Source organism: Lepidochelys olivacea (genome assembly GCF_965140295.1).
Source record: "Lepidochelys olivacea isolate rLepOli2 genome assembly, chromosome: 11".
Lineage (NCBI taxonomy): Eukaryota > Metazoa > Chordata > Testudines > Cheloniidae > Lepidochelys > Lepidochelys olivacea.
This window is the reverse complement of record NC_140421.1, coordinates 58,862,044-58,874,558: the sequence shown is the minus strand read 5'-3', so window position 1 is coordinate 58,874,558 and position 12,515 is coordinate 58,862,044. Positions and strand designations below refer to the sequence as shown.

The 12,515-nt window shown below is 43.7% G+C and overlaps 1 protein-coding gene across 1 annotated transcript; it reads right to left on the bottom strand.

Moving 5' to 3' along the window:
* Nucleotides 1-2,743: 2,743 nt before the first annotated feature.
* On the bottom strand, nucleotides 2,744-12,048 carry LOC311528529 (mitochondrial protein C2orf69 homolog). Its single transcript, XM_084643668.1, has 2 exons — nucleotides 10,495-12,048; nucleotides 2,744-6,811 (listed from the first exon to the last, which is right to left on the bottom strand). The coding sequence occupies exons 1-2, from the start codon at nucleotides 11,020-11,022 to the stop codon at nucleotides 5,990-5,992; spliced, it is 1,350 nt and encodes a 449-aa protein (XP_084499794.1). The 5' UTR covers nucleotides 11,023-12,048; the 3' UTR covers nucleotides 2,744-5,989.
* Nucleotides 12,049-12,515: the final 467 nt, after the last annotated feature.

Here is a 12,515-nt window from a genome sequence, read left to right as displayed (position 1 = left end):
TAAATCAATGTCACTGTCCTACATTTCTGGCATAAAGTAAGTGTATTTAGGTTGTAAAGTCTATCTGAATCCCTAAATCTTTGCTAATGAAGCGTGTTGCATTTTAGAACACAATTTGGATGGAATTAACTCTCCCTCTCCCCCCCAAAGCTTGGGGAAAAATAACTTTCACTAGTGACAATTTTTGGAAACAGTAACTTTTACATCACATTTGAATTAAAATAAAAAAGATGAACACTCAGTTCTGAATTATGTATTCAGTCTAGCTAACAACATTGGGAATGTGATTTAGGGAGTTATGAATCAAGGTTTTCTGAGTTCATCCAGTAAAGTATTTATACTGTATATATGGCATGTTTCTTGAACAGGAAAACAGCAAAGGATGCAGTAGCTTCAATTACATAATTTCTGAAATATTAGGACAAGATTTGAGGAAATAACCAAAGTGAATCTCTTGTTTAATATGAGATGCACAGAGTTTGTTCTCAGAGGGACTCAAATATATTTTACTTTTAACTGGTTTCAGAGTAGCAGCCGTGTTAGTCTGTATTCGCAAAAAGAAAAGGAGTACTTGTGGCACCTTAGAATTGGTTAGTCTCTAAGGTGCCACAAGTACTCCTTTTCTTTTTACTTTTAACTGTGTCCCTTTACAATTCAGATATGATGGGAAAACATTTTATTATCAGCTGGAGAAGAATAAAAAAAGCAAAACCTCATACCAGGCAAATGAAAGGCACAACTATTTTCAAAAAATCCCAGCTCACCCACTCCACTCAGGACTTTGCTTCCTTGTATGAAGCTGGTGTGGAAAACGCCATCCTGGAAAGCTGGCACAGTGAGGAACCTCCTCTTGATCTCTGCTTACAGCTCTCACATCTAAGCTCTGATCTCGTTAATCCTCTATTTCAGTTCAATAAACTCACGGTACCTCCCCCAAGAGAACATGAAGGAAGGGAGAGAGTATTAGAGGAGGACTTTTTTCAAACGCATCTTTCATAAAGATGCTTCCTTTTCAACATTAAGAATGGCAATTATATTTGTACTGTGGTCTCTCTCCACTTGAGTTTTGTTTGGAATAGGTAAGGTACAAAATGAGCTAAATTCAGCAGTAAGCAAACTAAGCTAATCACAGATCACAAAAACCTGGGGTTCTTTGAAAAGATAAAAAGCAATCACATTTTTGGTTCCCAGTTGATGACATGTAAATGGATTTACTAATGCCATTATTTTGAACTTTTGGTGCATCAAACTTGCTACACAAGCAGGTCACTGGAGACATTATGCTGTTTGCAAGTAAAGATCAGAACTCTCTCCAAAGTTCTTTAGTATCAGCACCCAATCCAAATTCTCAGGTAATTGCCCCCTGATGTATCACCATTTGTTGAAGCTGACTCTTCTTTTGCCACAGTTCTATCATGTCTGGCCAAAAGGGAAGATTTTTCATTTTGCTTAAATCAATAACCTTTGGGGCTATACTGAGATATCATAAAAAATACGATATGAAAGGGAATATAACCACCCTCCTCTCAAAAAAAAATTACTCAGGATTGCTAGAAAAATGGATGCAGAGGAACAAAACAGAAACACAAGGATAAACTTAAGCACCCAGGACAAGACGGCACCATTATATTCCCACCCCGTGTGTATTTTTCCTGAAAGCTGAATGCATCTCTTTAAAAGTACATACTGTGAGGTAAGCAGTCTTGTGGGTGTTTATGGAGGAAAGGTAAGAGAGAAGTAGCATGGCTAAGCTAAAATGAATTAAGATTTCATCTTGTAAGTAGCCCCCTCTGGGTCCTGGTAGCAGAACAGAGAGGTAGGATTAGACTGGGTATCTTGTCAGCCTAGTAGTGAGCTACAGCAGCAGTGAACTGTCAGCACTACTTCATGCTAGCAGTAAGAATGAGCGTACTCATGCAGCAGCTGCAGAGACTGCACAACCCCTCCATGCGATGAAGCCCAGTTTGCAGGGGTGGGACTCGGCCTATAGATCTGTGATTACACACTTCCATACTCCTCCTTCCCCCAATCCACAAAGCGTGTACAGCCGGAGAATTCCTTGGACAGACAATCTTCCATAAAGAAATTGGGACTGTTTAGAAGAGACAGAGGAGGGATATCACAACAGCATACAAAATTATAAATGGTAGAGAAAGTAGATCTGAAACTTTATCCACCCTCTGCCACAAAATCAGAAACAAGAGGCATTCAAAGACACTGAGCTAAAAAGACCGAGCTGAAGAATCCACTGTGAGTGGTAGGTGGACACTGGGAATGGCTGAACAAGAAAGGTGTGATGGAGAGCCCAGGGCAGAGCAGGGGTAGGGAGAAAAACCAAGACCCAGTTAGGGAACCCAAGGGGAGGGGGGGGGCGGCACGCGTGGGAACACTGCAAGGGGCCTGCAATGTACATTACAGTATTTAGAAACAGTATCTAAATGATCAAAATGCCTGTACTGCTGTACACTGGTTAATTATCTGACCACTTCTCATAAGGTAGCTTCTCTCTTTAAACGGTTACCGTAGAACAAAGTAGTATAGTTCCACTGCTTAACCTGCCGTACCACAATTCCATCGTAATTTAAATTCAATTTTAGGACAAACCTACGCTGTTACATTTACACTTGTATAAAGCACTAATAGAATCCTTGACTGTTTTATGGTTTAGTCAGTCACTTTTAGAGTATTTTTTAAATAAAAGATGGAATAATTAAGTGGATACAAATACAAATAAGTGTTCAAATTTAATGTTTTAGCAGTATTTTTACACATATCCTTACATGTTGATGCTGTATCAGTAAAACAAAGGGGGATAAAAAAAATTGCTACAGCGAAGGTTCCAGAGATTTAAAAGTATACACACTTCTACACTAAATAGGTAATGAGGAACCTTGACAGTTTTACAGAGCTGAGTCTTGTTCTAAAGGGCATTCTACTATATACAATGAGGAGAAATATTTTACTGTCCCTCACGACAAACAGCAGACCGTCTTATGCCTTTCTTAAGTAAGCCACTTTGACAACACTCGATATAAGCAGTACATAAACACAGATTTCCAGAAATCCACAATAAAGTATACCTCATCCCACTTAACTGCAGATTCCTTGTTTAATACAGTTAGTTTTTACATTCACACTGAGGTGGTTCCCCCATAAAAATATTTATTTACTTTCCATAATGTTTGCACATATTATTTTTAGCATGCACTGAAGTGAATGAGAGGCACAGTCCAATAGAACACTGCAACTGGCTAGAGAAAGTGAAAATACAACAGCCAAAATATTTCAAATGAAAAAAATAGGGACAAATAGTAAGTCTTAGAATGAGAACCACTCTTAAAGATGGAAACTATAATATGATCAAATGTACCGACTACTGTAAGCCACTTCTGTTGTACTGATGATTCCGATTTACTTAGGACAACCATCCAGACACCTTGAGTGTACTGCCAAACAGTATAAATAGCTCTTCTCACACGTTTGTAATATCCTCTTAAAAGTGAAACTTTCCACTTTGGCTAGCACTGAATATTGTTTTGAAATGTGCCTATTACAGATTAGACAGTTCTCTTTTCTTTGTGTACTAAGATTAATATCTGCACAACTTTGGAAAAGTTTCTTCACTACACACACACACCCCAGACCAGTAAGGAGCATAAGATGTATTTTTCAGTCTAAGCATGGATGATTTGCTTAAGACCTCTCAATTGGTAGATTTTTATTAAACAGTCTACAAAATGTGTGTTTTGTCTTTAAAGCATATATTTCAAATAGAAAAACCCTGATTCCCACTTCTTGTGTAGTTAAGAGTGCTACCAGGGGTAATCCTCTATTTTGGAATGTGTATATAAAGAAGGGTTGTTAAAAATGTATTGAAAAGATAGTCAAGGGGTAGTGCTGGCTAAAGCCTCCAAAGAAACTTGAACAGCAGCAGAAGCTGGATATCACATCCTTGTGGAAAGTTTAATGATTATGAATTCATTTTATATACTATATGCTATAATTTTCTCCATTGTTTAAAGCACTTTAATCTATAATTACTGAATAGGCTAATTTTTTGTTCACTCATGAGCAAACATTTAAGCCTCAGATTTAACCTTAACAGGTAGTTTTACTCTGAAAAGTGGCTCTGTAAAACATGGTATTTAATGTGCAATGTTTTTCACTTGCTTCCATATCAATTGCGCTAAGTAAAAAAAGAGTTCTCTGGAGTCTAGCTGGGATTTTTCATTCTTGCATGCTACCACCAGTAAGATATGTCCATGCCGAATTATGTTCGACATCCATATAACCTCAGAGCTACCCATGTGCAAGACCACTGGAGGTTGAGTGGAAATTAAACAATTGTGTGATGATGCATGAGGAAAAAAGAATCCCGCTCCTTCTTTCAGCATTGTAGAGCTAAAAGGAGGAAAAAGTAAAAACTGTCCCCTCAGCAAGCAGCTATAACCCCCATTAAGAAACGAGTTGAGTATGGCGCAATTTGTACATTATCACTTTTCAAAGTAGACCCACACTAACTTTTGGTAGTTCCATATTCACAACCAAGGGTTATTGTAACTCAATTGTTTTTACACACTTCTAGACAAAAATATTTTTTCAAACCACCATTAGTTCATCAACAGCTGTGGCTATCTTTAGGGTTATGATTTTCCAAGCTTCCAAGATTCATTTATCGCCTGGATAAACATGAAAGAGACATGTAAGGCAATAGATTCAATCCCTCACCCATCTTGTAGTTTTGAAATACATTCAAATTTTGTGCCTACACTAGCTGACAGCATCCTTTGTACTTGTCTAGTTTTGCACTTTGGTCAGAAAAAAGTTGCATAGAAAATTATGCTTCTGAAAATACAGCTATATAGCTTTTTTGTGTGTGCAGTATACTAACAATCATGGTTCTACAAACTGATCTTTCAAAATTCTTGTGAAATTAAGAACATGTTCTAGAATTTATCATATAACTTGCAATATATACCAGCATCCAATATATTTCATGGCTTGATTTAGATGAACAGCCATTTGTTACAAATTTCAAAAAGGGCCCAACAGTTTCAGATGCAACTGGATTGACACACCTCACAGGTAACTGTTATGGTCAAAGCATACGAGTTGTAAAAGTTAGTCAAGCCTCAATATGACTAGGGAATGTTGAAACAATAGTAAACTAAACACTAGAAAGCATTCTTGGTCATTTTAAAAATTATACCTATATGTTTAATATTCTCTAGTCCCCAAATGAAAGGCTACTCGCTGGCAGATGGTTAACAATTAGTTAATGGAACTTCATAAGCACCTTGCCCTTTCTGTGGCTATTAGGAAGAATAGATTGGCACCATTATTCCAGAAGTAAATGTCATTTGTACTTTTGCTTCATTTAGGGAAAGTTACAGAACTAGCAGATTTAAACTATCCAAATAGTACAATTTGCATTGAAGTATATACCCAGGACTGTTCCAACTATCATTTTTTCCTTTATCCCAAAAAGCTAAAAGATTGCTTTCTTCTACTGGAAGAGGTCAAAATTAGATTTCCCAATTAAAGTGGCCTGACATTCAGAGGTACTGAGCACCTACAACTCCTACTGACAGTAATATATGACTTAGGAGCCTAACTTCAGGCAGCAGTAGGGTTGAAAATTTTGGCCACAGAAATCAGCTTCAGATTAAATACAAACATTTTACACAAAAATGTCCACCTGTTATGTTGAAAAATACATCTATATATGGACAGTTGTTACTTTTTTCCAAGAGTCATATGCTCCCTCTTGCTATAGGAATATCAGCACAGGCATACAGGCTCTCTTGCCAAGCCCCTTCTTACACTACATGAATTTATATATATACACACACAGATTAACACGCTGTAATGGATTTAGTACTCTTCTGTAGAGACCGTCAGCGCAAAACAAAAGGTAAGTCAACACTACAAGACTTATGTCAAAAGTGCTTTTGCAAAGAATACAGTACACGGATGTGTATTCAAAGTCTCAAAATACTTCATGAACTCTGAAGTGGTTATCTAAGGAAGGGACTTCATCTGCAAAATGAAGCAGTTTATCTACTTGCACACCAAATTCTTCAAGAATCTGCACAAATTTCTTGTGCTCCTTCCCAATCCATGACCTCATTGTATCAAACACTTGGTAAGGTGTAACATGAGCATGAACTGCAATTCCTGTCTCTGCAAATTCTTTCAACACTTCCGGGTCAGTAACCCAAGTATTGCTTCCTCCAGAGTGACCACCATCCAGCCAGTAAAATGCTCTTATATTTTTTATAAAGGCATCTGTGTTCTTGTCATTTTTAGCTTCTTTTAACTCATAAAGCAGCTGGTTCAAAACCACACAACCTTTACTGAAGCCAATCAAGGTAAATGATGCGTCACCTATAACAGATGGTGTACCAAAATTCATAGCAGAATTATCAGAATGTTCCCAATTTCTCTCTCTCTCTGATGCTGGACAGCCATTTGTAGTAGGAACCGATTTTGCTATTGTTGCATCCTTGTTGAAACTATACATACTCTTTTGGGACAGCAAAATGTTCTGGGTGACACTGAATGCATTAACTAGCAATGCATGAAGGTGTGTGAAAGCTCCAAAGTCACTGCTGTGTTCTGGTGCTCCAAACAAATTGCTTGCCACAAAATTATCATAGCAGCTGAATTTGTGCAGATGCATACGGGAACATTTTACAACCCAAACATAACTATTAGGGAATCGGTGAGCGAGTATGGTAGCAATGTTTTCTAAACTCCAGCACTCCCATTGAAAGTTTTCTGGATGGCAGACCATAACGTCACGATAGTTCTGAAAGAAACAAGACAGACAATACATTACTATGGTGTAAGAGTGCAGTGTTTCTGGTGAGCAAAGGTTTAACTCTCGGTTTGTTTCAGACTCTCTAGCACAAGTACTTATGGAAAGGGCTATGTCTGGCTGCTAGAGCGGGATACATGATTGTCTTTCGAAAAGTATGTCTTTGAGACATTCAACACCCAGGACAGAGGTGAAAGTAAGCCGGTGCACTGTACCAGGACCGGCTTTCCGAGAGGGCAATTTAAAGCCCTGGGGTAGTGGCAGCGGGAATTTAAAGGACCCCGGAGCTCCAGCCACTGCTACTGCCCCGGGGTCCTTTAAATCCCCGCCTGAGCCCTGCTGCCCGGGGTAGGGGTGGGTAGGATCTGGCAGGGATTTAAAGAGCCCCGGAGCTCCAGCCACCGCTACTGCCCCGGCCCTTTAAATCCCCGCCCAAGCCCTGCTGCCAAAGCCCTGGGATAGCCACAGTGGGGCTCCAGTGGGCATTTAAAGGGCCAGGGCAGTAGCAACAGCTGGAGCCCCGGGGCCCTTTAAATCCCCGATGGAGCCCGGCCACTGCTATCCCAGGGCTCGGGCAGCAGGGCTCAGGCAGGGATTTAAAGGGCTCGGGCAGCTGCTACCGCAGCAGAGCCCCAGGCCCTTTAAAGCTCTGCCGGAGCCCAGAGCCCAGGGGTAGCGGTGGCAGCCGGGAGCCCCCAGAGCTCCTCAGTGATTTAAAGGGCCCGGGTCTCTGCTGCAGTAGCAGCAGCTGGAGCCTTGGGCCCTTTAAATCACCCCCAAGCCCTGGGGCTCCCAGCCGCCTCTGCAGCTGGCAGCTCGGGGGTGATTTAAAGGGCTCCAGGCTCCCAGCTGCCACTACCGCAGCTGGAGCCCTGGCCCTTTAAATCAAGATTTAAAGGGCCCGGGGATTTAAGACCCTGCCTCTTCCGGTTGAGGCCATGCCCCCTGCTCAGGACTCCGGCCTACCGGTAAGTCCTCTAACTTACTTTCACCCCTGATCCAGGATCACAGAATGAGGTTAATCTCCAAATGGGAAGCATGTTTTTTTTTCTGATAAGTAAAATATGTAAACTTAAACAAGTCTTAAAGAAAAGATATTGCTCACTGCACACATTATAGCAAAATATTACCCAAATACAACATTCAGTCTTCAAGTGTTGATATTTATTGTGTTCTGGTGAATTCCCACTTCAAAAGGCTAAGATTCTGTAGACTACTGATTACATTAAATTATATTCAGCCTCACAAAAATACTAATTCACCATTATACTTTGGCCTTAAAACTTAAAATGTAACATCACTTTAAGTATAAAAATGCACAGGAAACTAATCAAAGACATCATCAGTCTCATTTCATTTTCAGATGTTAATGCAGTCCACTTATATCCACCTTGCTAATACTGCAAACAAAAACAACTCCGAGAACTATGTGTGGTGTTCCACAGTCCTATTTCTATTAATGGAATAGAACTGATTAGCTTTTCATGAAGGATAATGCAAGAGAAATGACACACAAATCTTGATAAGCCAGATCTAGTTTACAGAGGACAAAGTCTATGCTTCTTTGCACAGTCACAAACCTTAAAAGGTTAAAAAGTAAGATAAAATTGTGTTTGTGCAGTTTTTGCGCTCCATGCTGGTTATGAAGGAGGAAAAGGGTTTTTTTTCCGTAACAAAAAGTTACTCTTCTGCTTTCTTCACCATAGAAATATTGAAGTCAGAGTAGCAGCCGTGTTAATCTGTATCTGCAAAAAGAACAGGAGTACTTGTGGCACCTTAGAGACTAAGAAATTTATTTGAGCATAAGCTTTCGTGAGCTACAGCTGACTTCATCGGATGCATGCAAATAAATTTCTTAGTCTCTAAGGTGCCACAAGTACTCCTTTTCTTTTTGAAGTCAATAGGACTACTCAGAGACAACATTAAACACATGGGTAAGCCTTTGCGGGATCAGGGCCTCAATCTGAGTCTCAGTTCCCCACCTGTGCAATAAATATTTCACTACCTCAGAAAATAGGTTGTGAGTATGAATTTGTTAGTGACTGTAAACCACTCAAATGGCTGCACAAATCCAGGTTCTCTCACCCCCTCCAAAAACCACACACACAAACTCAAAAACTTCAAATCCAGACTTCAGCGAGAAACTGCTGAATTGGAATTCATTTGCAAATTGGATACTATTAATTTAGGCTTAAATAGAGACTGGGAGTGGCTAAGTCATTATGCAAGGTAGCCTATTTCCCCTTGTTTTTTCCTACCCCCCCCCCAGACGTTCTGGTTAAACTTGAATTTAAACTTGGAGAGTGGTCAGTTTGGATGAGCTATTGCCAGCAGGAGAGTGAGTTTGTGTGTGTCCCCGGGAAAGAAAAAAAAAAAAGGGGGGGGGGGGTGAGAAAGCCTGGATTTGTGCTGGACATGGCCCACCTTGATTACCATGCACATTGTAGGGAGAGTGGTCACTTTGGATGAGCTATTACCAGCAGGAGAGTGAGTTTGTGTGTGTGGTTTTTGGAGGGGGGTTAGGGGGTGAGAGAACCTGGATTTGTGCTGGAAATGGCCCACCTTGATTATCATGCACATTGTGTAGAGAGTTGTCACTTTGGATGGGCTATTACCAGCAGGAGAGTGAGTTTGTGTGTGGGGGAGTGGAGGGTGAGAAAACCTGGATTTGTGCTGGAAATGGCCCAACTTGATGATCACTTTAGATAAGCTATTACCAGCAGGACAGTGGGGTGGGAGGAGGTATGGTTTCATGATCTCTGTGTGTATATAAAGTCTGCTGCAGTTTCCACAGTATGCATCCGATGAAGTGAGCTGTAGCTCACGAAAGCTCATGCTCAAATAAATTGGTTAGTCTCTAAGGTGCCACAAGTACTCCTTTTCTTTTTGCGAATACAGACCAACACGGCTGTTACTCTGAAACAATATATTTAAACACTGAGTTGTAATGCATACTATGTAAGATAAGCACACTGATATTCCATGCTAATGGACAGGACTGTATTTCTCTCTAGCAGCATTTTTATAATGCTAGCCACAAGAACGGCCATAGTGGGTCAGACCAAAGGTCCATCTAGCCCAGTATCCTGTATTCCTACAGTGGTCAATGTCAGGTGCCCCAGAGGGAATGAACAGAACAGGTAATCATCAAGTGATCCATCCCATCATCCCTTCCCAGCTTCTGGCAAAGAGAGGCTAGAGACACTGTCCTGCCCAAACAGCAGCAACATTCCCAAGTGTCCCACTTGACAGCATGCCTTTAGCTTCCTGCATTGTATTAACACCTGCTGTGGGTATTAACTGTTTCTAATGGACACACTGACAGGAGCTAGGAGAGCAGCACGCTAAGCAAATCTGAAAATGCCCCAACATAACAAAACTCTGCCCTCCTTGCAATAGTTGGTTTAACTTGGGTTTTATTAGTACAGGGAGAACACACCTGGGGCAGCAGGTTAAACCCCCCCCCCCCGCCCCCGGGGGCTCTATGGGGGGAGAACACACCTGGGGCAGCTGGTCTGCCCTCGCCGCCCTCCTCCTCCTCCTCCTCCTCCCGGGGGAGAGGGGCAGGAGGCGGCCCCACCTCCGCCTCCCGCCCCCATGAGTTTGCACTGGGGGAGGGAAGAGCCCGGGGCAGCGGCCCCCCCGGCCCACCTCCCCGCCCGCCGGGCAGGTACCTGCACGTCCCCCGGGAAATAGACGACATGATGCCGAGGCGGCGGCGGCTGCTCCGGCGGCGGCAGCAGCAGCAGCAACAGGTCGTTGGTCCGGCAGGGGTCGGCGCCCGGCACCTGCGGCAGCCGCAGCCAAGGGGGGCTGAGGCGGGCGGAGGAGGAGCCGCCGCCGCCCGCGGGCCCCGCCCCGCAGGGCGCCGGGGCTCGGCACTGGCTCATGGCCCTGGCCAGGCAGAGGAAGGCCGAGCCGACCAGGCCCCTCAGCACCGCGGTGGCGGCGGGCGAGCAGCGCCAGCGCCAGCGCCTGCTCATAGGAGCCCGCAGCACCAGGCCACGCCTGCCGACCGCGCATGCGCGAGCCGAGGGGCGGTGCCAGCGGAGCGGCAGAGGCCTAGCCGCAGAGATAGAGTTCGGGGCGTGGTCTGGGGGAGCTCTCCCCCTATTGGCGGTTTCTCTTCCCGCGTCTTCTTGGAAATGGAACAGGGGAAAGACCAACGCGAGAGAGGGATGACGGGGGCTAGCGATACGCATGCGCACAGGTCCTGCTCGTGTCCCAGGCGTTTCGCAGCCTGGGTGACCAGGTGTCCTGATTTTATCGGGACAGTCCCGATTTTGGGGTCTGTTTCTTATATAGGCTCCTATTGCCCCCCCCACCCCTTCTCCCGTTTTTCACATTTGCTGCCTGTTCACCCTATTAGCAACGGTTATAACGGCTCCCTGCTGAGGGATGAGGCCGCGCATGTGAAAGCGCAGGTCACTGCCCAGTGCTGACCCTGCAGCCAGGCCCAGGGCGGGCCCAGCCTGCCTGCCTGGGCCCGCTGCGGTGCTGCATTGGCAGAGCCTGGTTCCGCATCGCAATGCAGAGCAATGGGGCTGGCTTTAAATGGCACTGTACGGTGATTGTGGTACAGGGTCATATTCCGTTATGAATGTTGCTGCAATTAGAAATGGAGTTCGGAAATTCAGGATGGTGCATATGATAGGAAGGGTTTGAACTCCATCGTGGTACCCTTTCTTCATGGCATTTTCCCACCAAAACTCTGTTTCCCTCGCGGAACCTGAGGGACAGGGAACGGGCTGGAACCGTTTGGGGGCAGGGCCTGTCAGCGTGCGCCTCAGGAATGTGCACCACGGAGAGCGTACAAGGGACTGTCAGTGGTGACGCAGGCGCTGTCCACCATCGAGGCAGCCACGTCCAGGTTCTTTGCACAGCATCGGATCAAGACTCCGGCTACTAACATCTGTCAAGGACTCTGATACTTACCTGACTCCTGTAATCCACCAAAGGATCCAGTGAAGGCTTTGCTATCAGCTCAGATCTGTTGATCTCCTGCTTTGGCAGTAGAGCGCCAGATCCTCCGATGTTCCAGAGATCCTGAGACGAACCATCAGTTGTCGGTGCCCTCCTTCTGCAGCTAGGAGAGAGACCGTAATTATTTTTCGGGAATTTATTAGTTTAACCAAGGGACAGTTTAAGGGTCTGGGCTTTATGCCCCTTGTTGGAATCTATTTGTGAGTATTTGTAGTGTTCCCCATAGTGAATCTTCCCCCAGTTGTATCTATCCCTTCATAAATCTTCTTTCTATTTAAGGTTATATTTTTTCTATCCTTTATTTCAATGCAACATGGGTGGGAGGCACACAGATTTCTAATTCTCCCAGTTGATAGATGCTGGTAGGAGTCAAACCTGTTGTATATGTCACCTCCTTATTATTCCTTACAAAGATTTTGGGGTAACAACACCATAACCAGCCTCGCGGGGGCTGCCTTTCAGGAGCACCACGTCTCGGTGCCTTGCCACAGGGCTGTGTTGAAGCAGGCTGGCATCACAGCCCAGTGCTGAGTTACATAGGATGATGTCACAGCAGCACCATGTTAACATAGGATGATGTCACAGTGCTGCATTCTGATGCAGTGTTGCAGTGCCATGTGAAATGAGCATGATGTCAAGATATCACGGCACTATGCAAAAATTGTTGCATGTCTCAATGTGATGTCATGGCCACATGCTGAAAAATGCATGT

Excerpts from the sequence above, each read along its gene's own strand:
- LOC311528529 (XM_084643668.1), bottom strand. The coding sequence starts at position 11,022 with ATGCGTATCGCTAGCCCCCGTCATCCCTCTCTCGCGTTGGTCTTTCCC. Across the intron at positions 6,812-10,494 it reads ATTTCCCGGGGGACGTGCAG|AACTATCGTGACGTTATGGT; the intron begins GTACCTGCCCGG and ends TGTTTCTTTCAG.